The sequence below is a fragment of the Brassica napus genome, chromosome A5 (genome assembly GCF_020379485.1).
Source record: "Brassica napus cultivar Da-Ae chromosome A5, Da-Ae, whole genome shotgun sequence".
NCBI lineage: Eukaryota > Viridiplantae > Streptophyta > Magnoliopsida > Brassicales > Brassicaceae > Brassica > Brassica napus.
This window is the reverse complement of record NC_063438.1, coordinates 25,588,711-25,615,242: the sequence shown is the minus strand read 5'-3', so window position 1 is coordinate 25,615,242 and position 26,532 is coordinate 25,588,711. Positions and strand designations below refer to the sequence as shown.

At 39.4% G+C, this 26,532-nt stretch overlaps 11 protein-coding genes across 12 annotated transcripts; 7 read left to right on the top strand and 4 right to left on the bottom strand.

Moving 5' to 3' along the window:
* Positions 1 to 424: 424 nt before the first annotated feature.
* LOC106452612 (cytochrome P450 77A4) lies at positions 425 to 2,153 on the top strand. Its single transcript, XM_013894770.3, has one exon. The coding sequence runs from the start codon at positions 451 to 453 to the stop codon at positions 1,999 to 2,001; it is 1,551 nt and encodes a 516-aa protein (XP_013750224.2). The 5' UTR covers positions 425 to 450; the 3' UTR covers positions 2,002 to 2,153.
* Positions 2,154 to 2,339: 186 nt separating this feature from the next.
* On the top strand, positions 2,340 to 4,445 carry LOC106452613 (protein APEM9). 2 transcript variants are annotated; one of them, XM_013894772.3, is made up of 6 exons: positions 2,340 to 2,636; positions 2,757 to 2,915; positions 3,069 to 3,146; positions 3,572 to 3,728; positions 3,803 to 4,098; positions 4,186 to 4,445. In XM_013894772.3, the coding sequence occupies exons 1-6, from the start codon at positions 2,590 to 2,592 to the stop codon at positions 4,304 to 4,306; spliced, it is 858 nt and encodes a 285-aa protein (XP_013750226.2). In that variant the 5' UTR covers positions 2,340 to 2,589; the 3' UTR covers positions 4,307 to 4,445. The 2 variants fall into 2 exon arrangements, with proteins under 2 accessions (XP_013750226.2, XP_013750225.2); XM_013894771.3 differs by having other exon boundaries at positions 3,455 to 3,728.
* A 178-nt stretch (positions 4,446 to 4,623) lies between these two features.
* On the bottom strand, positions 4,624 to 5,692 carry LOC106452614 (copper transport protein ATX1). The gene is made up of 3 exons (XM_013894773.3): positions 5,534 to 5,692; positions 5,077 to 5,152; positions 4,624 to 4,909 (listed from the first exon to the last, which is right to left on the bottom strand). Exons 1-3 carry the CDS (start codon positions 5,540 to 5,542, stop codon positions 4,764 to 4,766), a joined length of 231 nt encoding a protein of 76 aa, XP_013750227.2. The 5' UTR covers positions 5,543 to 5,692; the 3' UTR covers positions 4,624 to 4,763.
* A 1,034-nt stretch (positions 5,693 to 6,726) lies between these two features.
* On the top strand, positions 6,727 to 8,405 carry LOC106345718. The gene has a single exon (XM_013784884.2). It carries the CDS (start codon positions 7,539 to 7,541, stop codon positions 8,385 to 8,387), a length of 849 nt encoding a protein of 282 aa, XP_013640338.2. The 5' UTR covers positions 6,727 to 7,538; the 3' UTR covers positions 8,388 to 8,405.
* Positions 8,406 to 8,680: 275 nt separating this feature from the next.
* On the bottom strand, positions 8,681 to 10,088 carry LOC106345563 (transcription factor SRM1-like). Its single transcript, XM_048779987.1, has 2 exons — positions 9,606 to 10,088; positions 8,681 to 9,183 (listed from the first exon to the last, which is right to left on the bottom strand). Exons 1-2 carry the CDS (start codon positions 9,896 to 9,898, stop codon positions 8,916 to 8,918), a joined length of 561 nt encoding a protein of 186 aa, XP_048635944.1. The 5' UTR covers positions 9,899 to 10,088; the 3' UTR covers positions 8,681 to 8,915.
* An 802-nt stretch (positions 10,089 to 10,890) lies between these two features.
* LOC106345564 (40S ribosomal protein S17-3-like) lies at positions 10,891 to 11,850 on the top strand. Its single transcript, XM_013784748.3, has 2 exons — positions 10,891 to 10,990; positions 11,292 to 11,850. Exon 2 carries the CDS (start codon positions 11,321 to 11,323, stop codon positions 11,735 to 11,737), a length of 417 nt encoding a protein of 138 aa, XP_013640202.2. The 5' UTR covers positions 10,891 to 10,990; positions 11,292 to 11,320; the 3' UTR covers positions 11,738 to 11,850.
* Positions 11,851 to 11,897: 47 nt separating this feature from the next.
* Positions 11,898 to 13,411, top strand: LOC106452621 (nudix hydrolase 26, chloroplastic). The gene is made up of 6 exons (XM_013894781.3): positions 11,898 to 12,330; positions 12,402 to 12,452; positions 12,552 to 12,644; positions 12,742 to 12,836; positions 12,938 to 13,052; positions 13,156 to 13,411. Exons 1-6 carry the CDS (start codon positions 12,082 to 12,084, stop codon positions 13,219 to 13,221), a joined length of 669 nt encoding a protein of 222 aa, XP_013750235.2. The 5' UTR covers positions 11,898 to 12,081; the 3' UTR covers positions 13,222 to 13,411.
* Positions 13,412 to 16,638: 3,227 nt separating this feature from the next.
* On the top strand, positions 16,639 to 18,266 carry LOC106452618 (ultraviolet-B receptor UVR8-like). The gene is made up of 2 exons (XM_048779985.1): positions 16,639 to 17,233; positions 17,317 to 18,266. The coding sequence occupies exons 1-2, from the start codon at positions 16,718 to 16,720 to the stop codon at positions 18,094 to 18,096; spliced, it is 1,296 nt and encodes a 431-aa protein (XP_048635942.1). The 5' UTR covers positions 16,639 to 16,717; the 3' UTR covers positions 18,097 to 18,266.
* On the bottom strand, positions 18,254 to 21,984 carry LOC106452615 (calcium-dependent protein kinase 2). The gene is made up of 7 exons (XM_022719826.2): positions 20,472 to 21,984; positions 19,901 to 20,044; positions 19,653 to 19,805; positions 19,379 to 19,494; positions 19,109 to 19,276; positions 18,776 to 19,000; positions 18,254 to 18,602 (listed from the first exon to the last, which is right to left on the bottom strand). Exons 1-7 carry the CDS (start codon positions 21,418 to 21,420, stop codon positions 18,489 to 18,491), a joined length of 1,869 nt encoding a protein of 622 aa, XP_022575547.2. The 5' UTR covers positions 21,421 to 21,984; the 3' UTR covers positions 18,254 to 18,488.
* A 123-nt stretch (positions 21,985 to 22,107) lies between these two features.
* On the bottom strand, positions 22,108 to 24,270 carry LOC106452620 (ABC transporter I family member 6, chloroplastic). Its single transcript, XM_013894780.3, has 6 exons — positions 23,812 to 24,270; positions 23,685 to 23,735; positions 23,387 to 23,608; positions 23,139 to 23,261; positions 22,575 to 22,751; positions 22,108 to 22,438 (listed from the first exon to the last, which is right to left on the bottom strand). The coding sequence occupies exons 1-6, from the start codon at positions 24,163 to 24,165 to the stop codon at positions 22,355 to 22,357; spliced, it is 1,011 nt and encodes a 336-aa protein (XP_013750234.2). The 5' UTR covers positions 24,166 to 24,270; the 3' UTR covers positions 22,108 to 22,354.
* A 270-nt stretch (positions 24,271 to 24,540) lies between these two features.
* On the top strand, positions 24,541 to 26,345 carry LOC106452616 (inactive protein RESTRICTED TEV MOVEMENT 2-like). The gene is made up of 2 exons (XM_013894775.3): positions 24,541 to 24,778; positions 24,873 to 26,345. Exons 1-2 carry the CDS (start codon positions 24,649 to 24,651, stop codon positions 26,267 to 26,269), a joined length of 1,527 nt encoding a protein of 508 aa, XP_013750229.2. The 5' UTR covers positions 24,541 to 24,648; the 3' UTR covers positions 26,270 to 26,345.
* The last annotated feature ends 187 nt before the right edge of the window (positions 26,346 to 26,532 follow it).

Sequence of the window (26,532 nt, the reverse complement as noted above, 5' to 3'; positions counted from 1 at the left end):
GCCTTTATTCTATCAAAAATTGCAACTTCCTCGAGATCTTGGTCCCTTATTCACATTGGAAAATAGCTTTCGTGGATGGATAGCCTATCAGAGGCATCAAAGTTTACAAACTACTAGTCATGGTTTCAAAACTAGTTCATTTCACTAAAAATTTAAAGCTTTTCTACGTAATCAAAACGCAAATGGGCCTGGGGTACGTAAGAAAATACAAGAAACTACTAGCGATGATGTAAGAAAAAGACAAAACCTATTTCATCGTACCAAACTGCAATAACTTAACCGAAAAGAGTATGACTACTTTAAATTATTCCCACCTAAATTCTCATGCTCTACTCTGTTTTTATACCTTCCTCTTCTTCATCTTCTCTCCCACTCATTCTACATCCTCCATAGCTACAAAGCTCAGTGAAAAAACAAAGAAAGAAAAAAACAAAGAGTGTGCTTAAAAAAATGTCTCTCCTTTCGTTCCCTCTCACTTCCTTAAACATCTCTCCTCCACTCTTCTTCACTATCATCACCACTCTCGTATCCGCTTTCGTTATACTGTTCCTCACGCGCCATAGTTCCAACTCCAAGCGCGTGAACCTCCCTCCAGGTCCTCCCGGTTGGCCGGTTGTCGGAAACCTCTTCCAATTCGCGCGCTCCAAGAAGCAGTTTTACGAATACGCCGATGATCTGAGGGAGAAGTACGGTCCCATCTACACGCTGAGAATGGGGAGCCGGACGATGATCATCATCTCCGACGCGACTCTGGCCCACGACGTTCTGATCCAGCGCGGGCCCATGTTCGCGACCCGGCCCAAAGAGAATCCAACTCGGACAATCTTCAGCTCCAACACTTTCACAGTCAACGCTTCCGTCTACGGCCCCGTGTGGCGTTCGCTTAGACGTAACATGGTGCAGAACATGCTGAGCTCGACCCGGTTCAAAGAGTTCGGGTCGCTGAGACGATCCGCAATGGATAAGCTCGCGGGGAGGATCAAATCGGAGGCCGTTGAAAATAAGGGACTCGTCTGGGTCCTACGAAACGCGAGATTCGCTGCGTTTTGTATTCTGTTAGAGATGTGTTTCGGAATCGAGATGGACGAAGATTCGATTTTAAAAATGGATGCGATGATGAAGAAGGTGCTGATCACGATCGATCCAAGGCTCGACGATTACCTCCCGATCCTCGCTCCGTTTTACTCCAAGGAGAGGAGACGAGCTCTCGAGGTCCGCCGCGAGCAGGTGGACCTCGTCGTCGGGTTCGTCGAGAGGCGACGGAGAGCGCTTCGTAATCCCGGAACGGACAAAACGGCGACGTCTTTCTCCTACTTAGATACTCTCTTCGACTTAAAAATCGAAGGGCGTAAAACGACGCCGTCTAACGAAGAGCTCGTGACGTTATGTTCCGAGTTTCTCAACGGTGGGACGGACACGACGGGGACTGCGATCGAGTGGGGAATCGCGCAGCTGATCTCGAATCCTGAGATTCAATCTCGGCTCTACGATGAGATTAAATCGACGGTTGGAGATCGTGCGGTTGAGGAAAAAGACGTGGAGAAAATGGTGTTTTTACAAGCCTTCGTTAAAGAGATTCTCCGGAAACATCCTCCGACGTACTTCACGCTGACTCACACGGTGACGGAGCCGACGACGGTCGCCGGGTACGATGTTCCCGCGGGAATCAACGTCGAGTTCTACCTCCCGGGGATAAACGAAGATCCGAAGATTTGGTCTAACCCGAAGAAATTCGATCCGGACCGGTTTGTTTCGGGTAAAGAGGATGCGGATATAACCGGCGTAACCGGAGTGAAGATGATGCCGTTCGGTGTTGGCCGTCGGATCTGTCCCGGTTTATCGATGGCGACCGTACACGTGCACTTGATGCTTGCGAAGATGGTTCAAGAGTTTGAATGGAGCGCGTATCCGGCGGGAAGCGAGATTGATTTCGCGGGAAAATTGGAGTTCACGGTGGTTATGATGAAACCGTTAAGAGCCATGGTCAAACCAAGGGTTTAAATTTACTATTATCAAAACGACGTGTGCTATATATTAAAGGAACCTATACTTAAAAAAAAAAAAAAAAATCGGGTGTTTTGTGAATTCTAGTTAAAATACTATTACTTTTGTCGTCAAACAAATCAATAAATTATTTCTTTTGTAACGTTAGAGCTAGCTAGCTATCAGTAGAATGTGACATTAAAACATGTTATGAATGATGTACAAAGTAGCTGTAATCGACATTTTAGATAGTCAACAAAGTAGCTGAGAAGACATATCCATGTGGGACGTGGATAAAGCCGAATGTTTTAAGGGCCGCCGAAATTTAGTTCAGATTTTGATCGTGACTGACTCATTATGGTTCATTAATATAAAGAAAATTCACACAATTTAAAACATATTTATATCCTCTGCTAAACCGTACATACCAAGAACGCAGATAATGTTTTTAATTGTTCATGAAAAAACTATATTTTATGTGCGATGGGAGAAGCCCATTAAGCTGGCCCAATAGCAAATTAAATAATTATCTGCTCGCTTCTCCTCCTACCTCATTGACGAACATAATCAATCTCCTCGATCATTTTGCAGATTTTCTCAGTGGAAATGGAGGCAACTGATGGTATTTGGGGTGAAATTGAACGTTCTGAGAGGTAATCTTCTGTAAATCGATGGATCCTTTTCTTTTTTTTCTCTTTCAGAAACTTTCCAGGAGAGTAATGATGATTCAATTGAACACAGAAGCTAATTTTGTTTTTTTTTTTTTTGGTTAGCTACCTAGTTTGCTCTATGTATGAAGAGGCAGAGTCATTATCTTCCTCCATACTAAAAGGAATCTTTGGCAACGTTGAAACTCTTGGTGATCATCAATTGCTTGACATGCTTGAATCTGCTGGCATGGTTCTAGTCCAGTCCTTGAATGGTCTCGGCAGGTATAAAATATTTCAGATTCATGACAAAGTATTTATTTTCTCTCTTACTTTCGTTTGGAATTGGATGCTGTGAGAAACTTTAGAGTTTAGTGATCTTTGGCTCTGTGATAGTTTTTTTCACAACAAATGTCTTTTTTTTTTTTTTAAATGCAGGGCAGGTGAGATTGTAAATGAGCTAAGACAAGTGTTTGGCGAAACTGCAGCTGTTCCTGTTCAAGTTCTTCTCACTGGGTATCCTTTTTGTTCTCTTCTTTTCGATATTATTACAGCTTAAGGTGCTTGGAAAGGAGGAGACTTGGTTCCTTCTGTAAATAGGAGTCAGAACTAGGAGTAAAATAACATAAAATAACCTATGAGGCGAGTGAGGGAAAATGATTTTAGCCAAATACTTGAGAGGTCGTGATAAATGCTAACATTTACTTTACTAGGAGGAGTACAATACTGCTGTTTCTGCATACTTTTAACAAAGACAAAAGTCACAGAACGGTATTGTAGATATCTATTTAATACATCTCCTGTGTTCTTTTATCGCCAATTAGAATATGTCTTCAAATATCAAACGGTTCCTACTCGGGTGTACGTGAGATTCTGGAAGAGTTCTTTAGCATATGGGTTTACAAGGACAACCACTATATCCTTAATGATGCTGGATTAAGTGAAAAAGTGTTCCATGGGAATACATCGTTGGATATTGATGAGTACATGGAAGTTGTGGAGCTGTATACCTTTGGAGTTCTTGGGAAAGACACAAACGACGTGTGTCTAGCCGTTTCATGGGTTGAGCAAGCTGCGTTGTCTGAGGAAAGACGACAGGTACAATTGAATATTTTCATGTGTTGTCTTTTGTCTATGAACTGTGTTCCAACTAAGTCAAATCTCTGTTTCAGGGAATTTTAAGAAGATTGGATTCTTTACTTGCTCTCAAATCACCAAACGTTCAAGAGGCTACTTCTTTAGAGGAAACTCCTTCTTACGATGTGGTGAATATCAACAAATCTTTGGCTAGTGAAAAGAATGATTATATCCTGAAACTCTCTAAACAACATGAACCTTGGTCGTCTCGTCCTCTTAGCCTAAGTCTTGGTAATACCCGATTCAGCATGTCCAGGGGAAAAGTTGCCATAAGCCTCGTTGGATTAATCATATGCTACGCTTTACAAAGAAAACGAGCTGCTTTAATACGGTAAGAATTTTCCTGAGCAAACATACTTATTTGATCAGAACTTATGGTGATGAAAACATACATTGTGTTTTGCTTTCATGTTTTTAGGATCATTCGCAGACAAATGGAGTCCACGAAGAAAGCAATTGTAGATTTCTGGAAGCTTGCTTTTTCATACCAAGTGAATCCTCTTGCAGCTATTCAACCAATACCAAGCACCACCACTTGAGTTAGTTCCCACAGTCATAGAAGATGGATCAAAGACCTGATTTTGAATTGAAATAAATCTGCATCCTTTTGATTCTTTGTCACAAAACCTGTATTAAGTTACTGTGTTATGTTGAAAATGTCATTCTGTGTTACTCTTATATGGATGAAAGCTGAAAATAATTACCAAAGCGGTAGTCCCAAATATTTTGCAATCATTGGCTCAAACTAAATTAAACACAACTCACTGTGTTAAACCAAACTGTTATCATTGAAGATAACTAAGAAGGTTTTGTATTTGCTGAAAGATTGTATGTTTTGGGACATGAGAGGCCTCAATTATTCAAAGAACTGTTTTTAAACCACATTACTTTCAATGATTAAAACAAGGTTGTCTCAGACACAAGTCACAGAAACAAAGAAGGATCCCATACAGAGTTTTATTAAAAACAGAGCCACATGAGATGCTCTGCTTCTCTTTAGGCCTTGGCTGTTTCAGCCTCTGTGTCCCAGAAAGCTGATTTCTTTCCAGTTTTTGATACGGTCTGCAAAACAGCGTCGGGCTGCACATTGCCTTTCACTGTCACCTTTTGCTCCTTTATATCCACATCAAATGACTCCACGCCTGCCAAGCAAAAGAGGTTAAAACAAAACACGAGATTGAGAATCTTTTTCATGGAATCTATATGTATGGGTAAGGACAAATGGGACGAGAAGACAACTGGTTTTTAAAGCATTTTGAGAGACAAAACATAACATCAAATAGTTATGATTAGTCATAGAAAAGCTAACCTTCCATTTTACCGAGAACTCTTTTAACAGCTCCAACACATCCTTCGCATGACATAGCCACTCTTAGAACAACGGTCTACACCAGAAAACAAAAGTGCAAATCCTTTCAAACACATTTATCAAACATAATCGAAGAACCAATCAGAACACACCAAACCCTTTTCAGTTAATAATGATATATAATACTGTCTTGCCTCACGAGTAATAGTCTTATCAAGATCTCAATTGTTGCGATATTATATACTGGATTGAAACTATAGTTGATAGATCTACGCAAGCAGAGAGATCATTGTTATTACAGCAACGAATAATCTACATATCTTACAGATAGATCGAAAAGTTTGAAACCCTATCTATACCAAAACGGTGATAATTGCGATAAAGTAACAGTCTTTACGGTGACCCAGATCACGTAAATGGAATTCTAAGAAGAGAGTTGAAATCCCGATTGAAATACCTGAGACATAGCTTCGATCTCTCACAGAAACTTAAACCACGGCGAAAGCTTGTACGAAAGAGAGAGCGAGATAAGAGATTTGAAGTGATAGAGTTGACGCGAGTTATGTTTTGAAAGGATATAGTCTTGTCCCTTGGGCAGGTATGACTGTGACATGATTGGTCGATGACAAAAAAATATTTTTTTTATTTATTTTCATTAAGTCTATCTAAATACTTCATTTGTTTCAAAATTTATATTTTAAAATTTTCAGAACATGTTAGTACAACCCATATTATATACTACTAATTATAAATCTATCATTTTTTGTGATTATTTAATTTTCAATCATTTTAAGCTAATAATAATTTAGTGAACACAATTAAATCTTTGAAGTTTAGAACTATTGATAAAAATGCATTGAAAAGACAACAATGTATTTTGAATTAATTTTTTCTTGTAGAACATGTGTATTTGTAACAAAATGAGTATTAAATTACTTTTTAATTCAAGTGTTACTGTAAAGAGTGAGAGTGATAGTATTTTATTCAAGTAACGATGATTGTATATTTGATCCAATTTGTTAAACTTTCGTTATTCCACCATGATCAATATATATCTTAGAGCACCTCCATTAGTGAACCCCATGAAAGGGGTTCACAAATTATTTTTTTATTTTTTATTTTTTGGTTTGATTTTTGTTTAAAAAAAAAAAATTATTTTTTCGGACCAACCGCGGGCCGCCACGTGCCATGAAGCCCGCACTACAGTGATGAACCAGGTTCACTGGGAAAAGGTGGAGAGAGACAAGTTCATCACTATTCCTTATTTTAATATTTTTTTTGTTTTGGAATCTGTGTGAACCTCTCGATAAGTTCACTAATGGGGGTGCTCTTATATATCGACCATAAAAAGAGAGTGAGAGTGATAGACTGATAGTCTTGTTAATACAAGGAAGAAACAATACCTATGAAGAAATAAATCCATAACTACACAAAATGATAGATAGTAGTTTTTGAGGATTATAGACAATTTAGTAGGGAAGTTAATAAAAGTAAAGTTTAATAGTTTGAAGACTTCACTATTTATATATATATATATATATATATATATATATATATATATATATATATATTAGCTCTTAAAAATTTGTGGGTTCTTCACCAATGATTCATAGATATGTCCATGCTTGGCACTATACATATTTTGCAATATATATGTTTTCTAGGGCACTAGCAATAAATAGGGGTGCATCTTGAAATATGGCAACAAAGCATTTGTGTAAAACGATAAAGTTAGAACCAAGGCTTGATGACGTTTGAAGAGGCTGTTTCCATTATTCCATATGCAGACGAAATCATCTTCTTGAGAATAGGGTGTTGATTGTTGAAGCATCAGAAAGAGCGTGGTGGGGGAGGCAAACTAGTAGCAATGCCGGAATCACAGGCAAGGGCATTAGCACCATTGTGAAAAGTGCGGTGGAGATGGCAACAAGCATGGCTTATATATGGAGAAGAACATAATTGGGCAACCCAAATTTATAAATAACACGTTGTGGCCGAATTCATATCTTGTAACCAGAATTAATTTACACATTATATATGCATAGGCATATTCATTAAAAAAAAATGTGACCTTCAAATTTCTAAAAATAGGAGAAACCACTTTATCTTGATTTCTATGTTTTGGTAGCTGCCAATAAAATCTTTAAATTCCGGTAAAATTGGCACGTTGGACAGAGTTTTTGCTGTTGTGGGTAATAAAACCCGTGTTAAATCTTTAGCCTTGATGGTTGTGTCTGTGCTGTCTAAAAGTTAAAACCGCGTTTTATAATTAGCAATCTTGTAAACATTAGAGCAAATAAGCAAAACAAATTACTTCTTTTGGGAATTTTGTAACTTTATAAATAACTTTTTCTTCTGTACTCCTAACTTTCATTACCCTATATATAAAGTTTATTAAGTTTCCAAGTGATTGAAAACAAAAACTTTACAAATCTTATATTACTTATTGAGATCAAAAGAAAATGAAGAAAATGACCAAAAAGTTATCATCTAAGTACGTGAAGCTCCACAAGAGCCGGCTCCGGCAAGAGGGGTCTATGAAGTCGGAGGACGGTGGAGAGCTTTTCCAGGAAAATCACTCGCCGGAAAATGAGGAAAACAATGAAACGAAGGAGACACCTAAAGTTAAAAAGATTATGGAGTCCATGCATCGTAAGCTGATGCTAAGAGAGAAAACAAAAAAGAATATCCACGTGGACGATCAAGAACAATCCCAAAGGTCTGAACGCTCGGTTAGCAAGGACGACCAGCTTGAAGGTTCGGTTAGGAACATGAACCGCGGTGATAAAGATCAGCTTGAAGGTTCGGTTAGACACGGACATATGGATCATCTTGAAGATTTGATTAGGGGTCGTGATCGTATGGACAACGCTGAAGGTTCAACTAAGAAAGGTGCTCGTGACCGTGTGGACCAGCTCGAAGGATCTAGCAGAAACGGTCAGAAATCTCAATGTGAAGACGTTACTCCTAAAAGAAGCGGTGAAGTAGACCAATCAGAAGAATCAACTAAGAACCCTTCTGATTTTACTTCTAAAAAGGATTATCTTGATTGGATTGAACATGTTGAAGGTTCTAGTAATCATTGTTTCGATCGATCCGAAAATCATGAAAAGCCTTATAGGAAGAACGACATCGACCATGATCAGATAAGCGTTGGAATATCGGAAGGATCCATAGAGGGGAATAACGATGAGATCCTATTACTCAAGAGCTCTAAGTATAGAAAAATGAAATCTGAAGATTCCAAAGGTTATAAGAAAGGAAAAGGTAGTAAGGTCAAAGATTCATTGAGAAGTCAAATGGTTGACTAAACGTGCCTTTCACATATAATCTGATCATTGATCATTTAGTTAGTGTGAACTACTACTACTCTTTTGTAAAATCATATTATTATCTTCAATAAAGTCTTCACTTTACTATTTTTATAGAATCGTATCTATAGTGCGTTCAAAGAAAAACAACCACCGTTTTCTGGATTACTTCAGAAGTCTTGACTAGTTATCAAAAGAGACGTCATTTTATAATTGATAATTAATAGAGCCTAGAACATGAGACTCCACCCATTCGAAGGTGTTTTTGATCCTATATTTCAACATTCAGATTTTTCTACAAGCATTAAGCATGAACAAGACAATGTGCGTTCGTAAATCCGAGTAAGACAAAAGTATACAAGGCCAAACATATTATGATTCCTATTACAATTTTTTTTAAAGTGTGAAAAAAGCAAGAACAAAAACCCCAATCAATTAACAAGTTTGTCAACTAAAACTCTCGTCATCATCTTTATATATCATCATGTAATGCCCAAAACCTCGTCGGGGGACTGATGATAGCTAGAACTAAGGCGTCTGCTGACCAAAATGTGCCGGGTCCATCGTAGATTCCGAGTCGGATCGAGGGGCGGGTACATCATCAGCATCATTAACATCAACCAAAGTCATGTCATTGATACTGGAGCGCTTCTTTGCATGATTCTCCATGTCTTGCCTCTGGAAATACTTTTGTGCATGGCTTGCGACTTGCCTTGCAGACCTTGTCTTCACATACTTTCTCGATACACTCTTCCAATCTCCTCTCCCAAACTCGTCTAATCCTTTCAGAAAGTCTCTGAAAATATCATCAGATATAGGCAAAACCCTTTAGCCAAGTTTGTTAAAAATCAAGATGCTCTTAGAAAATCGTATAAAACGTAATAAATAAGAGAAGAGAGCCTTTACGTGATTACCTAAGCAATATAAAAATCTAACAGTTCATCACCCGTTTAGTGTTGTTAAAAAAAAAAAAAAAAAATCACCAGTTTAGTTTATATACTTTCCCTTAAACTCAACAAAACCTAGACCATCACACGAGCAAAAGTTAAAATTGTTAATTAATACGCTCCCTAACAACAGTAACACTAAAGTCGTTCTTGGCCTAAACAAGAAACGAAAACTCTAACTCTAAACCATCACGACGAGCAGAAGTAACGCTAAACTCGTTCTTGACCCAAATGAAACGAAAACCATAGTTCATGAGTCTTAAAGACTAACCCGTGCTCCTTTGCTGTCCACGGTCTTCCTCTCTTGTTATCTTTCTCCACGTGTTTAGTTTCGGATGAGAGGAGCCCATCTGCGTGATCTTGATAATCGATAGTACCATAGGGACCCGATTCGATACGTTCAACATCGTGAACCAAAGCGTCGTAGTGGTGCTTCACAACCTCGAGCGGCATCTCAAGATAGCTGGCGATAGTCTCAAACCTGTTAGGATCATTCTCCGTGAGCACCAGCGCTTCCTCGAACATTTTCTCTTCGTCCCTTCCCCACTGCTCCCACCAAGCCATCAAATTATCATAGAAAGCAACAAAAGTAACCTGCCAGGTATCTCTCTACGGCCTTTTCCTTCTTTATATGCGTTTTATAGAGAAACAATCGCAAGATTCACCCTCGTGTTTACTTTAGTTTACAAAATAGCCCCGAGTTTTAATTTAATTAGTCTTTAATCCTTCCTCATACTCCCAATTAGGAGTGGGCGTTCGGATACCCGTTCGGGTTCGGATCGGGTATTTTGGATTTTCGGATATTTTAGTATAGGGATAGAGAACCCGTTCGAGTATTTCTGTACTTCAGCTCATGTTCGGGTATTTTTAGTTCGGGTTCGGTTATTTTGAATCAGATTCAGATATTTAGATTTTAAAAGAAAAAAATAACGTTTTTCATTTTTTTTTAAAGTTTTTTGTATTTAAAAATATAGATTTTACTTAACTAAATTTTTATTTTTATAGATTGAATGATTAATAGGTTTGGAGATAACATTTCAAAAACAAATAGATATTAATTTGGGTATTGTTTTTAAACTTTGAATGAAATTTTTGTTAATACATGAAACAAAAAGTTTGACATGCATTTTAAATGAATATCAAATCATTTTCTCCATAATTATATATATACTTATGATTTTAAAGTATGTGTAACATCAATATAAATATTTAACAAAAATAAGAGATGTAAACTAGAAATATAAGGGTAAGTATATATATGTTCGGTTATATTCGAATATCCATTCGGATTTGAATATTACCCGTTCAGATTCGGATTTACAATCTCTCCTAACTTAATACCTCTTCGGGTGCGGTTTCGGGTATCGGGTAAAATGCCCACCCCTGCTCCCAATTGCCTTTTCATTTTATGATGATAAAAAAAAATTGTCATGTTGGGTTTAGGTGAGAGTAAAACTCAATTGTTATCCATCTAGTAACGGTAAAGCCCATTTAGTAAGTTTTGCTGATTAAATGGGCTTTATCAATTAATGGGCTTTAAAAACCCTAAAAAGATTCTGATATTTATAGATAATATTTTCGTCACCTCCGTCTTTTTGCTTATCTTCTGCATTTACCGACGCGTCATCTCCTCTCCAGCTCCGGCCAACCGTACAGGTACATTCTCCTTTACTTAAAATGTACGTCATTGGTAAGGAACACATGCGTCAACTCTAGTTTGTGTCGGATGTGTTAGATTGATAGTCATATTTCGCTTAGATTCGTTGCACACATGAAGATGTATAAAAGAAGTCCACATATGGCAGCTTAATGTATCTCTTTTGAGTTGCTTGTGTTCTCTAGATTGTATTATTTACCTGTTTGATTTATCAACTTAATGTCTGAACTCGTCTAGCTGGAATCATAGTTTGTTGTCGTTCTTGTTCGTATTCTCATTTGTTAACTTAATTTGTTACAGTTTAAGTAAAAAAAAAAGTGTGGTGAGAGATGGGTCGTGTTCGTACCAAAACCGTGAAGAAATCATCACGTCAAGTGATAGAGAAGTACTACTCAAGGATGACACTCGACTTCCACACGAACAAGAAGATCTTGGAGGAAGTTGCGATCATCCCGTCGAAAAGACTACGCAACAAGATCGCTGGATTCTCCACACACTTGATGAAACGTATCCAGAAGGGACCAGTGCGTGGGATCTCGCTCAAGCTGCAAGAGGAAGAGCGTGAACGGAGAATGGACTTTGTCCCCGACGAGTCGGCGATTAAAACGGATGATGTTAAGGTGGATAAGGAGACGCTGGAGATGCTTGCTTCTTTGGGAATGTCTGATGTTTCCGGGTTTTCTCAAGTGGAGGCACAAGCCGTGGTACAGAGCAATGCGTTTGGCCGTGGTGGAAGAAGATTCTAAAGGCATTTTTTTGAATCAACGAATGAGTTTTAATTTTGTTTTTTGTATTGGAGTGTTTATGGATTAATTCAACATTTTGTTTCCTTCGATTCAAGATTAAATTTACGAGCTCACTCTGTTTTTGATATATCGAATTAAATCATATTTTGTAACCCAACGATTATTTGTTACAAAAAAGAAAGAAAATAATAAAAAAATACCCAACGATTATTATGATGAGCTCATGTGTTTGTCTGAAATTGCATCACTCATAAGGGCAAAACTGTAAATACAAAGATGAGTCAGGGGCATAAGTGTCAAATTGGATACTTTATTCCGTGGAAAGTGGTTTGGTTCGAAATCAAATGGCATTAGTGTACAGATCCCTTCTCTTACAGCATCTTCCTTGTCCGTCTGTAACTCCTCTTTTACGAAACTACCCCTTGAAACCGCTCAAATTCTCCAGCCAGCCCTTCTCCCATCGCTGCCGTCAGTCTCCAGCATCCTCCTCCTCCTCCTCCGCTCGTTGTTGTTCTTCATCGTCGTCGATGGAATCTCCACCGGAAGGTTATAGAAGAAACGTAGGTGTCTGTCTCATGAATCCTTCCAAAAAGGTAATCATCTCTGAAACAGCTTCTTCTTCTTTTGTTTTTTGGTGATAATTTGATTCTCGATAACTTGCTAGATCTTCGCTGCGTCGAGGTTGGATATTCCGAGTGCTTGGCAAATGCCTCAGGTGTTGTTGATCTCTAGATTCCATTTGTTTGTTTAGATTATCAAAGATAGAATCAGTTGAGTTGAATGGTTTTTTTGGTATTGGATGGGGTTGATATAGGGTGGAATAGACGAGGGTGAAGATCCAAGAGTTGCTGTCATGAGAGAGCTTAAGGAAGAGACTGGTGTTCACTCCGCTGAGATCATCGCCGAGGTTTTGCTTTTTTTTTGCTTTCTTCTTAAAAACGTATGTCATAAGTTGAAAACAAGTTGTTTTAATAACATTAGATTCTTCTGTTTGGTCTGTGTAGGCACCTCACTGGATAACTTATGATTTCCCTCCAGATGTTAGGGAGAAGCTTAAGGTCCGATGGGGATCTGACTGGAAGGGTCAAGCTCAGAAGTGGTGAGTCTTTCATCATACACTCACTTTTATATTTAATCGCAGACTCATGTCATTTTGATTTTGAGTTTAGAACTGATCAAATACTGTGTGGAAATCCTCAGGTTTCTTCTGAAATTTACTGGGAAAGACGAAGAAATTAATCTTCTTGGTGACGGAACTGAGCAACCCGAGTTTGGGGAGTGGTCATGGGTGTCTCCTGATCAGCTCGTTGAACTTGTGAGTCCAGTTTTTTTCTTTTCTTTTATATGTGTTAGAGTTTCAGCTTTTAGATTCTACTACTACTTTTTCACTCATCTTCTTCTGTTTCCGATTACTTCAGGCAGTGGATTTCAAGAAGCCAGTCTACAAGGAAGTCATGTCAGCTTTCGCTTCTCATCTCCAGTAATACACAAACCATATCTAACTCACTGCTTTTGCAAGTTCGAGAATAAGCTCTTCTTGAAATACATTCGCTTCTTGAATAATCCCATGAACGAAAATTTACAATCATTCTTGCCTGTTTCCTTACTTTATCTCTAGCAAAAATGTGAGAAATCTCAGTCATTTTCTTGTTTTCTCATCAAAGATTCTCTCTATTTGATGCGCAACAACGTTAGAGACAACCTCGGGAACTATGTTCTTCACTTCCAAAACCTTTGCTTCATCAAGCTTTACTCATTACATGCCTCATTCGAGTTATACAGTTCTCACTTCTCAGTTAGACTCAAGATGATTCTGTCACTCGTTTGTACTACTAATATAAAGATTTGAGTATATATGAAAAGAGAGGAGATGATGTGATTGCAAAAACACTAATACTAAACTCATCCAAGTGAGCCACAATGGGCCCATACCACAAAGTTATATTATTGTTTTCTAAATAGTGAAGCAAAATTCAAATTTACTGTTTCACTTATACGGCCGTCACACAAAATTCATCCAAGTTAGACATTAACATTTAGTGGGCTGGGCTTTTGGAGAACATAAAAGGCCCACAACTAGGGATGTTAAAACGGGCTTCCAACCCGCGGGCTCTAACGGGCTCTGTATAAAATTTCTGGCCCGTTACCCGTTTATTTGTATGTAAAACTTAACGGGTCCATACCGGGTTACTCATTAAGGCCCGTTTAATAAATGGGCGGAGTCAAAATATAAAAATTTTTACCCGTTACCCGTTTAGTTTTTTTTTTTAAAAAAAAAAAGAGAAAACGACGTCGTTAGAAACCTCCTCTACCGTAAGCCATTCCATAAGAAAAAAAAATGTTCTGCAAGTGAGATTCCGACAAGCTCGTGGTCGTACTTCCTCAGAACCCTAATTAGATTATCGGTGACGAGACCGTGTCGTCATCACCCATCACGAACCACCTCACACTCTTCCTCGAATCAGAGTCAAGGTGCTTCAGCGTCTCGGAGATGATCCTCGAGAGTCGTATCGCCGATCTGCTACGGTAAACTTGAGAAATCGAGAAAAGGGTCTCTTCGTTTTCTTCATTAAGCTACGGTAAGCTACTTGTTTTGACATTTTTTCATCTTCTTCGAGAGCAATCTCTGAAACAACTCTTCCTCTGATTTTGATTCTGGGTTTCAGATATCGGCAAGGATCACCAGCTGAGGAAGAAGTATACGATCCAACTCAGGCAAGGATCATCAGCTCGTCCTTAAGGTATATACATCTCATGACTCTTACTCTTAAGGATATATACATCTTAAGGATCATCATCTTAACATTTTTGTGTATTTTCAGGATGGATTTAGATTCTCTCAACACAATTGCAATCCTTGAGGCTCAAGAGGAATACATGAACATGAATGAAGAAGATGCTTTGAATGAGGAAAATGCAGTGAGTGAGGAAGAAACAGAGATGCAAGAACCAGAACCAAGTGACACGCAAGTAGCTGAAACAACTCAAGCAACAAAACCACGCAAGAGGCGCTTAACTTCTACAGTTTGGAACGATTTACCTCAGTTGGAGTTGAAAGTGATGGCAAGGAAAGAGGTCAGTGTAACTATTGTGGTAGAAAACTAGTGATCAATACTAAAACACATGGCACACAACACTTGCATCGCCATTTAGAAACCTGTCCAAAAAAGCCTAAGAAGGTAGATAGAGTTCCATATGATCATAAAGTTGATAGAGAGATGACTAGCGAGATCATAATCTATCATGATTTGCCGTTTAGATATGCTGAATATGAAAAGGTTAGAGCAAGGAGTTTGTATCTCAATCCGGATTGTAAGCCAATTTGTAGACAAACTGCTGTCGCTGATGTCTTTAGAAGATATGAAATAGAAAAGGAAAAGCTTAGGAATGTGTTTGCAAAGCATCAGGGTAGAGTTTGCTTTACTTCTGATTTGTGGCTAGCTCGTCCCACTACCATGGGTTATCTTTGTTTGACTGCCTCTTTCATTGATGATGACTGGAAATTAAACAATAAGGTTTTAGCTTTCTGCGTTCTGAAGTGTCCACACACTGGTGGAGAAATTGCTAGCACGATTATTGAGTGTTTGAAGGATTGGGGTTTGGAGAAAAATGTATTCTCTTTCACTCTGGATAACGCTACCAACAACGATAGTATGCTGAGAATACTTAAAGGGCAACTTCAGATGATGGGTGGCAGTGATTTAGCTGATATGGCGTGGGATTTGCTTACCATCCCTCTTACTACGGTGGCCTCTGAGTCGGCCTTTAGTATTGGAGGTAGAATTTTGACTCCATACCGAAACCGGCTTCTTCCAAAAAATGTTCAAGCTTTGCTTTGTGCTCGCAATTGGCTTAGAGGATTTGCAGAATTTGAAGGTAGTTTTAAAATTTTACACAAACATATTTATAGTTAAATGATTCTTGGATTAACTTGCATTTTAAATTGTAGGTACCGTCCAAGATACTGATGAGATTGCCACTGAAGATGTCAGAAAAACAGTGAGCAGCTCAAGAGTAGAAAGTTCAAGGTCAGAAGATTCAAACGCATGAGACAGTGAAGAGGTAACCTTGAGTCCTTGACTGTTACTTACTCGGTTATTTGGAACAACATGTTTGTTTGTTTTTATGTTTACTGTCTTAAGATTTGATACAAAGGCGTTATGTCACCAGTAGTCGTTACTAGAGAGATGACTTGTGTCTTCCACGTTAGTTTGTTAGTGTATGCCTTGTCTGAATGAACATTGATAATCAGTTATGCACATGTCTTCAGTGTCTTATATGATCGGCTACATATGCTGATTGAGATTTGTTTTGGTTGACATATTTTCAGATAACAAGAAGATGGAGAAAGAGGTTGGTTTGAGATTAAAGGAGGAGGATGAAGTTGGTTTCTATCTTGTTTTTCTATGGTTCAGTTTTTTTATAAAGTAAACTTTATGTTTCAGATTCTCTGTGTAGTCTTTCACTTTCTAAGTTTCAGATTTTATGTACTTGCAGATTTTAAATATGTATTAGACATAAATCAGGTTTATTACATATTAAGATAACTAAAAAAGAAAGAAACAATAACATTACGTAAAATAAATAATTAAAACAGAGATAAAATTATTACATAAAACAGTTTCTTCAGATTTAAATATGATTTACATGGCAAAAAAAAAACAAATCTGTATTTTAAAGTTAATTACACTGTAGTTGGAAAAAAAATAAGCGGGCTCACGGGCCTAAACGGGCATCTCCATGTTAAACGGGCTCACGGTTAACGGGCTTAAACGGGTTTGCTGGTTAAACAGGCATGTGTTCACGGGCTTTAGACGGGCATGGTTATAAACGGGCATGGTTTAAACGGGTTCGGGTAGCCCGTTTTAACATCCCTACCCACAACTATGGAACAGATACTATTTCTTTTTGTTAACTAAATCAAATTTCAAAATTACTTTTGTTTCTTTCTCCTTTGGCTTCAATTTCTCAAAAGGTGAAATGGTGCGACTATGGTCGATCGCGAAACTTTCCAATTTCGGGAGACGACGATGGTTCACGACCATTGTTGGCGAGAGAAGTAGCAAAGTCATGAGCTTCGGCGATGGAAGCCACGGCGCTTTGGGGCTACCAGGCACGGGAATGGGCCTCGACGCTTACGAGCCAACTCAAGTTTCCGATATGCCTTCCGACGTCTCGTTCATATCCGCCGGACACTACCACTCCCTCGCAGTCACCTCCAACGGCGAGATTTGGGCTTGGGGTCGCAACGAGGAAGGCCAGCTCGGCCGAATCGGTAGAGACTCGAAAAGTCTAGCGAAGAGAGTGGAAGGTCTAGAGAATGTGAGAGTCCGAAGAGCGTTTGCGTCTGGAGTTGTTTCAACCGCGGTTGGAGATGATGGGTCTTTGTGGGTTTGGGGAAGATCGAAAAGAGGACAGCTTGGGCTTGGGAAAGGTATCGTTGAAGCTCTGGTTCCTTCAAAGGTTGAAGCTTTATGTCAAGAACACATCGTTAAGGTTTGGATTAAAAAAAAAGGAAATTAACAACGTTTTGGGTTTTAAAAATGGAATCTTTTTGATTTAGGTTCGGTTTTTGACAGGTGTCATTAGGTTGGGGGCATGTGCTTGCTCTTAGTGCTGATGGTAAAGTGTTTGGGTGGGGTTATGTAGCTGATGGGAGAGTAGGGAATGTTGGACTTCCTCTTGAGGCGTCTCCTCTTGATTCACTTGCAAGTGGGTATGGTGAGGAGGCAGCTGAGAAGAAAGTTGCGGAAGCTATGAGGAAGGAGAGCAACATGCCTATAGCTTGGGAGCCTCGTTTGGTGGAAGAGTTGCGTGGTGTGAAGGTGGAAGATATTGCGTGCGGGTCTGATCATTCTTTAGTCCTTTGTCGTGATGGTACTCTTTTGAGCTCCGGGAGCAATGTGTATGGTCAGCTGGGTCGTAGGAATAAGCAGGACCTAGGAATGTCACCTGTTGATATAACCGGGTCTCCGGTTTCAGTAGCAGCTGGTCTTGGTCATTCTCTAGCTATCTGCAATGTTGAGTCAGATTCCTCCAACACAAGGAGGGTTGTCTCATCATGGGGTTGGAACCGGAGCCAGCAGCTTGGTAGGGGAAAGCCAGAAGAGCTGCCAAGAGAAGTGGAGGGTTTTGATGGGGAGACTCCAGCTTCTGTATCAGCAGGGCGTGTGCATTCCTTGTGTGTAACTGAGAAAGGAGAAGCTTGGGTTTGGGGATGCGGAAGGAGTGGTAGGCTCGGTTTAGGAAGCTCGGTTGATGAACCTGAACCAATGTTGCTGGAAGATGTTGAGGGTTGTGTTCTTCAAGCAGTTGCTGGCTTTGATCACAGCCTCATCTTAGTGTCTGATTGTGTATAGATTAATGTTATGAATAAAGAAGGTTCATTTTTGTAAGAGCTGAGAGACATGGAAAAGAAAAAGAGAATTAAATCAAAAACATGATCACCAACACCAAGTGAGTTCGTTTATCATACATTTGTTTGTATCTTTTGCCAATGTGGCTGAATATAAGAGGTGTCTTCAATGCACATTGTGATTGTAGTAGAGTTCTCTTCTCTCACAGTAGCCAAAAGTTACAGACAGAAACAAAGAACTATGTGTATATGCATAGAAGTTACACAGTACAGAAAAATGATCTGCCTAAACCAGTCTAATAATAACAAAATCTCATCACAATATTGAGAAAAAGAAACACAATCATCATCATCATTTATAAATATATCTTGGTGTTTGGGGTTTGTGTCTGAAAGCTAGTGTTTCAGAGATATGCTAATGCTCTTCTCTAAACCCATCTTCATAGGTCCTCCCATGATGCTCCCTTTCTGCATCATCGCCACAAACTCGTTGTAGTCTATTCTTCCATCCTGTAACCAATGATTCAGTGTTTAAAAAGAAGTGATAGGCCACCAATCAATCAATCAACCAAAAGAGATTTCAACATCATCACTCCCAAAGATCTTAAGAATGTGGTTTCCTTATTGCTGAGAAGTTAATGCAGTGTAGGATGAGATGAGAAGGTGTAAGAAGGAGCTTTTACCTTGTCTTGATCAACATCACGCATCATTTCTTCAATGCGGGCATCTTCAACACCAAACTCCTCACAAGCATGTTGAAGCTCGTCCGGGGTGATAAATCCGCTCCCGTCCTTGTCAAAGTACGAGAAGGCAGCGAACAAATGGTCCTCTTTCTCTATTTTGTTTAGATGCAATGTTGCGGCAATGAACTCTTTGTAGTCTATCGTTCCGCTGTTGTCCACATCAGCCTGAATAAAAAAGAGAAACAACACACAAGATTACTCCAAAATCCCAAGCAAAACCATGAAACTATTAACCAGAACATACAGAATGATTGAACCAATTAAAAGACTTACAGCTTGCATAAGGTCAAGAATCTCTGACTCTTTGAGATTGGCACCAACTCGTTTTAGTCCTGCTTTCAGTTCTTCGAAAGTTATCTGACCACTATTGTCTGCGTCAATCATCTTGAACATTTCTTTCAAACCGGCTATTTCTTCTTCAGATAAGCTCTCTGCTATGACCTACAAACGAGTTGAAAAATGGAGGAAATTTTTTTATTCTATCTTCTGATTTTTCTCTCTTTTTTTTCGATCTTGTTTAGCATTAGAAAGAAGGAAGCTTACTCTAAGAGCCATTTTCTTGAACTTGTTCATGGCAGAAAATTGCTTCATACGGCTCAAAACAGCAGAGTCCAGAGGTTTATCTGGAGCCACACCGTCAATTTGAACCCATGGATGACCTGTTCAAAGTCGAAAACACAACAATGTATTTGGAAAATCAACTACATATACCAGAAAAAAGTTTTATGCTCATAATCAATCAGACTTAAACAGTGTTCTAAACAGTGTTCTAAAAATCGGCCTAGCGATTTCTTGAACATTTGGTTAAATGACTTACATAATACTTGATGTGCAGTTAGTCTTCGCTTGGGGTCTCTTACAAGCATTTTCTGAACCAAGTCTTTTGCGCCATCAGAGATGCTTGGCCAAGGATCAGATGAGAAGTCAAGATCTCCATGAAGGACCTGTTCGAATATACCTTGTTCGGTTTCTGTCCATGACAATGGTAACAACACTTGTTTCAGAGGCTAGTATGAAAACAAAACAGATCTTTGAATCTTAAAATGATGCAACCGTCACTCTTACCGGCCCAGAAAGGAGGCACTCCACTTAACAAAATGTAAACAATGACACCAGCACTCCACACATCTGATTCGGGACCATAACGCTTTCTAAGAACTTCTGGAGCTACATAATATGGACTACCAACAACATCTGTAAAAACCTCATCTGCAAAATTTTGAAAAGGAGACTAATAAGTTCCAAACTCAAACACAGATGTCTTGTAAATATAATGTTCTAAAAATCGCTCTACGCGGCTACTAGGTGCCCGCCTAGGCGAAAAATCAGTCATACCCGAAACAATTTACTTAAAATCTGACTTACGCAGTTAAAATCGGTTAAAATGTTGATATAATTCAATCTAAATTGGTGTAAATAGATTAAATCAAGTAGCATTATAATTAGTGTAAGTTCACAAATTTGTTCGATTTGGCTTTTTGTATAGTTCATCAAAATAGTTTACTAATTAAATCTAAAGTTTATAATACCTAGTCAGCCTTTAATAGCTAGGCACGTCTAGCTACCGTCTAACTATTTCTTGAACATTGTGTAAATCTGATGATCAAAGACAAAAGTAACTACAAAAGAGTCAAACCTGGTTTAAAGAACATTGAGAGTCCAAAGTCGATCGTTTTCAGTAAAGAATCTTCCTCTCTACTAACAAACAGAAAATTCTCAGGCTTGAGGTCTCTATGCATGACACCAAGAGAGTGACAAGTCTCCAAAACCCCAACAATAGTTCTCGCCAGCTCAGCGGCTTTCCTCTCAGTATAATGTCCACGCTGAATAATCCTATCGAAAAGCTCGCCACCAGAACACAACTCCATCACAAGATGAACCGCCACAACATCCTCATAAGCTCCTTTGATGGATATAACGTTCGGATGACCAGCCAAGTGGTGCATTATCTGAATCTCTCTTCTCACGTCTTCCACGTCCTCGTCTGTTAAAAGCTTCCTCTTGGAGATGGACTTGCACGCGTACTCGTTCCCGGTGCCTTTCTCGAGGCATAAGAAGGTTGTCCCAAACTGCCCTTGTCCGAGTTTCCTCCCCAGTGAGTAGAACTCTTTGAAGTTTTCGGTCTTCCTCTGTAACACTGACTCGGTTCTGAGCCCTGCGCTGGACACTCTCCTCATATGCTTAGGCTTGTTGGGATCAGGTTTTGTCTCCGGATTGGTTTCAGGCTTTGTTTCTGGTTTTGTTGGCTCGGGTTTGGGTTCAGGCTTTGGTTCAGGCTTTGTTGATGTCTCCACCTGCACAACAACTTCCTGCTTGGCTTCTTCAGGTTCGGGTTTGGGTTTGGTTTCAGCTTCGGGAATGGAGCTAGGATTAGGCATAGTGACTTGCTCAGGGGGTTTATTCTGGACTTGATCAGGTACTGCTTCCTTGGAAACTTCTGCAGCTGCTTCTTTGGGAACTTGTTGTGCATTGCCATGGGAAGAAGAAGCTTGCTCAGCTCCGATCCGTGGCTTCCACAAAGCAGCTGAAACAGTTTGCAAGAAACCGTTTCCAGAAAGGTTTGGTCCTACACAAACATTACCCATCTCTAACTTATAATGATCCTAAATCAACTTTCTCCAGATGAAAAATCGCATTTCAAGCTTTCCACATCACCGATCTGATCAAAAGAAACACATAATGATCTGATCTCATTTTCAAATGATCAGAGACAGTGAAAAGTCAAATCTTTCATAATCTAATACTTGGGTTCTCTTCTCCAACGACAATGGTCGCTAGACTGAATGCAAAGAAAGAAAGAAAGTCTTCCACAAGAACACAATCAATAAGCCAAAGAAAAAAAAAAATCCCAGCTTTTTCAGAAGGGTGATGTGAAAAATCGAAAATTCAAAGGACAAAATCCAGAAAACGGAAATGGTTTGACAATTAAGATCTGGGACGATGGAAAATAAAAGAACAATTTTTTTGTTTGATGAAAATGGGTTAATAGCAATACGTTTGCATAAAACCTCAAGGATTTGTAATCTTTGAATAACAAAGTCAATCGTGGAGAAGAAGATGATTGAAGAAGGAGATGATCCAATGAGTTTGGCTTAAATTCACCAGCGAGCTTTGCGGTCTCATTGTCTGAAATTAATTATTTTTGTAGTACCCACTCGCTCCTAGGGTCAGCAGGCGATATGAATAATCAAAACTAATTTTAATTAATGTCAATCTTTCTTAATGTAACCACCAGTTTAATAACATAATCATAACATTGTTAACACCATCACTAGAACATAATGGAGTTACTTTTAACTGAAATTTTTATTTGTTAGTTACAAAACAGTATGGAAGAACTGTTCATAAACAAGACTGACAAAAAAAAAAACTCCAAATACAACAGTTTGTCATGCAAACCAATGAAGCCAAAAAAGTCTTACCAGTCAAAGATTGCAGTCCTTCCCACATATCATCTTTGCCACAAAAACACTCTGGTCTCTCCAAGAAGGAAGAGAGGTTGTCTATGATCTGCCATAACTAACCGGATATGGCTTTGTAGCCTTCTTTTTCCAGTAATTTTGCCAAGGACTTGTCTCCTGTTTTTATGATTCGTCCATTCTCCTGAAACCGAATAACATACATGAGCCACAGATACAAACAATAATCCAAAGTAAATCTTGTGTTTTTGGCAAAAGAAACCGTGGCCATATGATCTTTGTCGACCAGTAAAGAAGGCTAGTTTGGCAACAATACTCACCATGATGTGTATGAGAGTTGGTTTGATGTAGTCAAGTAGGCGTTGATAGTGAGTTATCATCAGAACAGAGTTTTTTGGTGTCAAAAGCCCATTCACCGCCTTTGCCACATCTTGAAGAGCATCAACATCCAACCCTGAATCTATCTCGTCCAGTATAGCCAGCTCGGCTCCGAGGACCTGCAAGGACAGTGAAGACACAGTTACCAAACAATACTCAACATTTAAAATAAACAATATAGACATGTCTCCACTACTTGCAGATATTTCAGTTACAAGGAAATATAAGGAGATGCCAAGTTTTTATTGAAGAGTCCTTGAGAAGCCTGAATCTTTTCAGCTAACTCTGCAGGCAAATACTGATAATAGATCCTTACTGCTCTAGCAATTTCTACTTTCTCGGTATAGAAACAACATGTACCTACTTAGGCAAATCTACCCAAATATCCTAATTATTCATGTTTATGGAACAAGCACAGTATTCCAACTACCTTTGGTTACAACATTTTTTTCTATCATAAACGGGTGCTTGTGGAAACTGATAAATAAGGGGGGTTGGAGCAATACCGCTAACTGTAGAATCTCATTACGTTTCCTTTCACCACCGCTAAACCCTTCATTGACATTTCGGTTGAGAAAATCGGTCTTCATATTCACAACTTCAAGTTTTGATACCAAGTGGCTGTAGAACTGCACGAGCCATGTTATACACCGTAAGAGATTAAGACAGAACATATTCACAATTAAACAGTGCTGGCAAGGGATATAAGAAAGAATTCAAAGTAACTCCTTATTTGAATAACTCGTCAACGGACCTGGATTGGATCAAGCTCTGGCTGACCGAGCTTTCTTTTACGAGCATTAAATGCCATATTCAAGAAATCCATATTGCTAACACCAGGGATCTCAACCGGGGACTGGAAACTCATGAATAGACCGGCAAGAGATCTTTCCTCAGGCTCCATATCAAGCAGATTCTGCCCTTTAAATACAATACTCCCTCCCGTCACTTCATAATCAGGATGACCAACAAGAACCTACAACGAATAAAGCTTGCTGAGAGAACAAACAACACTATGCAGCAATGTTAAGATAAAGAGTCGAAATGCTCACCTTAGAGAATGTACTCTTCCCTGAACCATTCTTCCCCATCACTGCGTGTATCTATGAGATGACATATCTTTCTACAATCAATGAGATGCAAAATAGAATTGTTCAAGTTTTACTTATTGATGCGTACCTCTCCTTCGTAAACAACCAAGTTGACGCCTTTTAGTATCTCCTGCCTCGATTCAACAATCACAGCTCTCAGATCCTTGACCTCAAGCAAAGGGATCTTTCCCAATTCATCTCGGTCTCCCACCACCGAATCTGACGAGGTGGGAGAACCGACGGAAGACGCGGCTATAATATCTGAGCGGCGAGTGGTTCGCAGGGGTGGTGCGGCGGCGGAGTTAGCTCGGAGGTTACAGAAGAGAACACGAGAAGGTGACGTTCCGAGCTGGAATCGTTGAGGAGGACGAGGAGGAGAAGAAGAAATTGATGGAAACAATTGAGTAACGGAGTGACGGAGCTGTAGATTAACGCCGGCCATGGAGAGAGAGAGAGACTGCGGCGGAAGACGACGGAAGTTATCCGGTGGTGAGTGATGATGGAGTTATGATTGAACGGTGGTTAGGTCAAGGGAATCTAATTTCATCATGTGCTCAATGCCACGTAGGCCACTAGATTTAAAAAAGAGTAAAACGACGTCACTTCATGTCGACGCGCGTCTTTTTAACCCTTGAAGAGATAATAACCTAACGCTTATATGCTTTCCTTGTAGCAAAAGAAAACGTTTTTATGAATGATAATGAGAATGAGACCTTTGTACGAAGTAAGAGACAAAGTCAATACCCTAAAGCAATCCTAAACCTAAACCCTGATCTCAAAACCTCCCATGACTCCTCCATAAGTATCTCTCATATATACACATAGAGATAGGGTCCCATAGATATATCCTTCAAAGTTCAAACACAGTTTATTTAATTAATTTCCATTTCTTTCTCTGATATATATTGACGGACATATATATCAAATGTTGAGGAGGCCAAGACCTGGTGGTGGCCGTCACCCACCACCGTTGGCTCCCACGGTGAGCAACTTCAAGCCAAGAGCTCAGTGGAGCACCTTAGAATCTTCCATGTTCCTCAATGTCAATCTTCCTGGTCTGTTTTTTCTCATTCTTTTCTTTTTCTTGAGACACAAGCTTTAGTTAATAATGTTTTTCTAAACTTCTTGTTGGTTTTGTGGAGTCGACAGGGTTTTATATGGACCAGATAAAAATCACGAAAGATGAGAGGGCACGGACTATCAATATTGAAGGCCAGCGACCGCTCTCTACTCAGACAAGAGCTCGTTTTAGTGAAGTTTACCGTGTCCCTGAGTCATGTGATATGACGAAACTGAACACCTCCTTCTCACATGGCCTCTTGACGATCGAGTTTCCGGTGATTGCGGAAAGTGAGAAAGCGGGAAAGGTGGTACATGATAAGGGGAAGACTGTACAGAGGCCTAATCACGAGGGTAATAGAGGGACTGGTCCTGATGTGAGTAGCGTGAGACGAAGTAGACTTTCGGACAAGGAGAATCAAGTGGGGACAAGTCAAGAGAAAGCTGCTCCAAGGGAGAAAAAGGAAGAACCAAAAACGTATAAATCAGTTGTTGAGGGTAAGAGAGAGGTGCCAGCAGCAAATCGTGTCAAGACAGAACAGAAAGTGAAAGAGGGAGAAGCGAGCCCTAGCTTGGGTCGTAAGGAACATACGAAACAAGAGAAGGTGGTTGAGAAAAAGGAGATTCCTCAAATGAGTCGTCAAAAGACTGTACAGAAGGTAAAGGACGAAGAGGCTAGAGGTAGACCGACCGTTGGTGGTAGCGTGAAAGCCAAGGTACCTGCACAAGAAGAGAAAGTGATTGAGAGAAAGACTGAACAGAAGGTGAAGGCGGAAGGAGTTACTAAACTGCCAGCCATTGGTGGTAGCTCGGAACAGAAGGTACATGCTAAAGCAGAAAAAGTAATTGAGAGAAAAGGAAATGGTGAAATAGGTCAGAAGCTGAAAGAGGAAAGAAAGACTGGCTTGGGACAGAAGAGAGAGGAGAAACACACAAAACCAGGCGTTGGTGATGAGGCAAGAAGATCAGAAAAGGAAATTTCTGCGTTGAACCAGTCAAAGCCTGAGCATAAAACGAAAGAGAGAGTTGAAAGAACATCACTGAATGTTCATGGAAACGTGATAGCCAAGAATGATGAGAAGATGGTTGGAGACAAGGTAAGGAACGGAGAGATTCAAGAGGGAGGGAGAGAAAAGAAGATTGAAGAAGCCAATTTAGTCAAAGAAACAGGAGATCTGAAAGATAATCCTCAAGTTGTGGAGCCCAACAAGGTAGATTCAGGAGGTCCTGTGAAGAAAGAATCAACGATAGGAGGTGAAGATAAAGAGAAGATGGTCGAAAAGAGCTCTGGATCAGATACAGTACCATTACTAGTCCAAGGACAGAAGGAGACCAAAATGGATCCTCCTGCAGCAGAAGGAAGCAAACTGGAGAAAGAAGAGAGTCACAAATATGACACATCTTTGGTCAATGTTGGAGTAGCTTCTCTTGTGATTATGGTGTTTGGTGCTTGCCTCTTTGTACCACTTGTAAAAATGTTCTTTTAGATTTTTTATGTTCCAAAGAAGAATAATGGGCTATAATATTACAGAATAATAACTGGTAATAACTTTTCAACCAGCATCTTTTGTTTGGGTAAAATCTTTAGATCAATAAACCAAGAAAATATACTAGCTAGGGACACTAATGTTAATAACCGATTACAATCATGGTCTTCTCTTCTCGTAGTAATAACATTGAAAAACAAAAATAGGAAGAGAAGGATTCAAAAGCATGGACACTAAAAAGCCTCTGTACGGGTTACATGTAT

Coding starts and splice junctions, on each gene's coding strand:
- LOC106452613 (XM_013894771.3), top strand. CDS start 2,590: ATGGAGGCAACTGATGGTATTTGGGGTGAAATTGAACGTTCTGAGAG. Junction 2,916..3,068: donor TCCTTGAATGGTCTCGGCAG/GTATAAAATATT, acceptor TTTTAAATGCAG/GGCAGGTGAGATTGTAAATG. Junction 3,729..3,802: donor TGTCTGAGGAAAGACGACAG/GTACAATTGAAT, acceptor TCTCTGTTTCAG/GGAATTTTAAGAAGATTGGA.
- LOC106452620 (XM_013894780.3), bottom strand. CDS start 24,165: ATGGCCGGCGTTAATCTACAGCTCCGTCACTCCGTTACTCAATTGTTT. Junction 23,736..23,811: donor TGGTTGTTTACGAAGGAGAG/GTACGCATCAAT, acceptor GTCATCTCATAG/ATACACGCAGTGATGGGGAA. Junction 23,609..23,684: donor GGAAGAGTACATTCTCTAAG/GTGAGCATTTCG, acceptor TATTCGTTGTAG/GTTCTTGTTGGTCATCCTGA.
- LOC106345564 (XM_013784748.3), top strand. CDS start 11,321: ATGGGTCGTGTTCGTACCAAAACCGTGAAGAAATCATCACGTCAAGTG.
- LOC106452614 (XM_013894773.3), bottom strand. Junction 4,910..5,076: donor AGTTCTCGGTAAAATGGAAG/GTTAGCTTTTCT, acceptor TTTGCTTGGCAG/GCGTGGAGTCATTTGATGTG.
- LOC106452615 (XM_022719826.2), bottom strand. CDS start 21,420: ATGGGTAATGTTTGTGTAGGACCAAACCTTTCTGGAAACGGTTTCTTG. Junction 19,277..19,378: donor TCAAGAAAATGGCTCTTAGA/GTAAGCTTCCTT, acceptor ACTCGTTTGTAG/GTCATAGCAGAGAGCTTATC. Junction 19,001..19,108: donor TTCTTGACCTTATGCAAGCT/GTAAGTCTTTTA, acceptor TTTTTTATTCAG/GCTGATGTGGACAACAGCGG.
- LOC106452616 (XM_013894775.3), top strand. CDS start 24,649: ATGTTGAGGAGGCCAAGACCTGGTGGTGGCCGTCACCCACCACCGTTG. Junction 24,779..24,872: donor CCTCAATGTCAATCTTCCTG/GTCTGTTTTTTC, acceptor TGGAGTCGACAG/GGTTTTATATGGACCAGATA.
- LOC106452612 (XM_013894770.3), top strand. CDS start 451: ATGTCTCTCCTTTCGTTCCCTCTCACTTCCTTAAACATCTCTCCTCCA.
- LOC106345563 (XM_048779987.1), bottom strand. CDS start 9,898: ATGGCTTGGTGGGAGCAGTGGGGAAGGGACGAAGAGAAAATGTTCGAG. Junction 9,184..9,605: donor TGGACAGCAAAGGAGCACGG/GTTAGTCTTTAA, acceptor TGATATTTTCAG/AGACTTTCTGAAAGGATTAG.
- LOC106452618 (XM_048779985.1), top strand. CDS start 16,718: ATGGTGCGACTATGGTCGATCGCGAAACTTTCCAATTTCGGGAGACGA. Junction 17,234..17,316: donor GTCAAGAACACATCGTTAAG/GTTTGGATTAAA, acceptor GGTTTTTGACAG/GTGTCATTAGGTTGGGGGCA.
- LOC106345718 (XM_013784884.2), top strand. CDS start 7,539: ATGAAGAAAATGACCAAAAAGTTATCATCTAAGTACGTGAAGCTCCAC.
- LOC106452621 (XM_013894781.3), top strand. CDS start 12,082: ATGGCATTAGTGTACAGATCCCTTCTCTTACAGCATCTTCCTTGTCCG. Junction 12,331..12,401: donor TCATGAATCCTTCCAAAAAG/GTAATCATCTCT, acceptor ATAACTTGCTAG/ATCTTCGCTGCGTCGAGGTT. Junction 12,837..12,937: donor AAGGGTCAAGCTCAGAAGTG/GTGAGTCTTTCA, acceptor GGAAATCCTCAG/GTTTCTTCTGAAATTTACTG.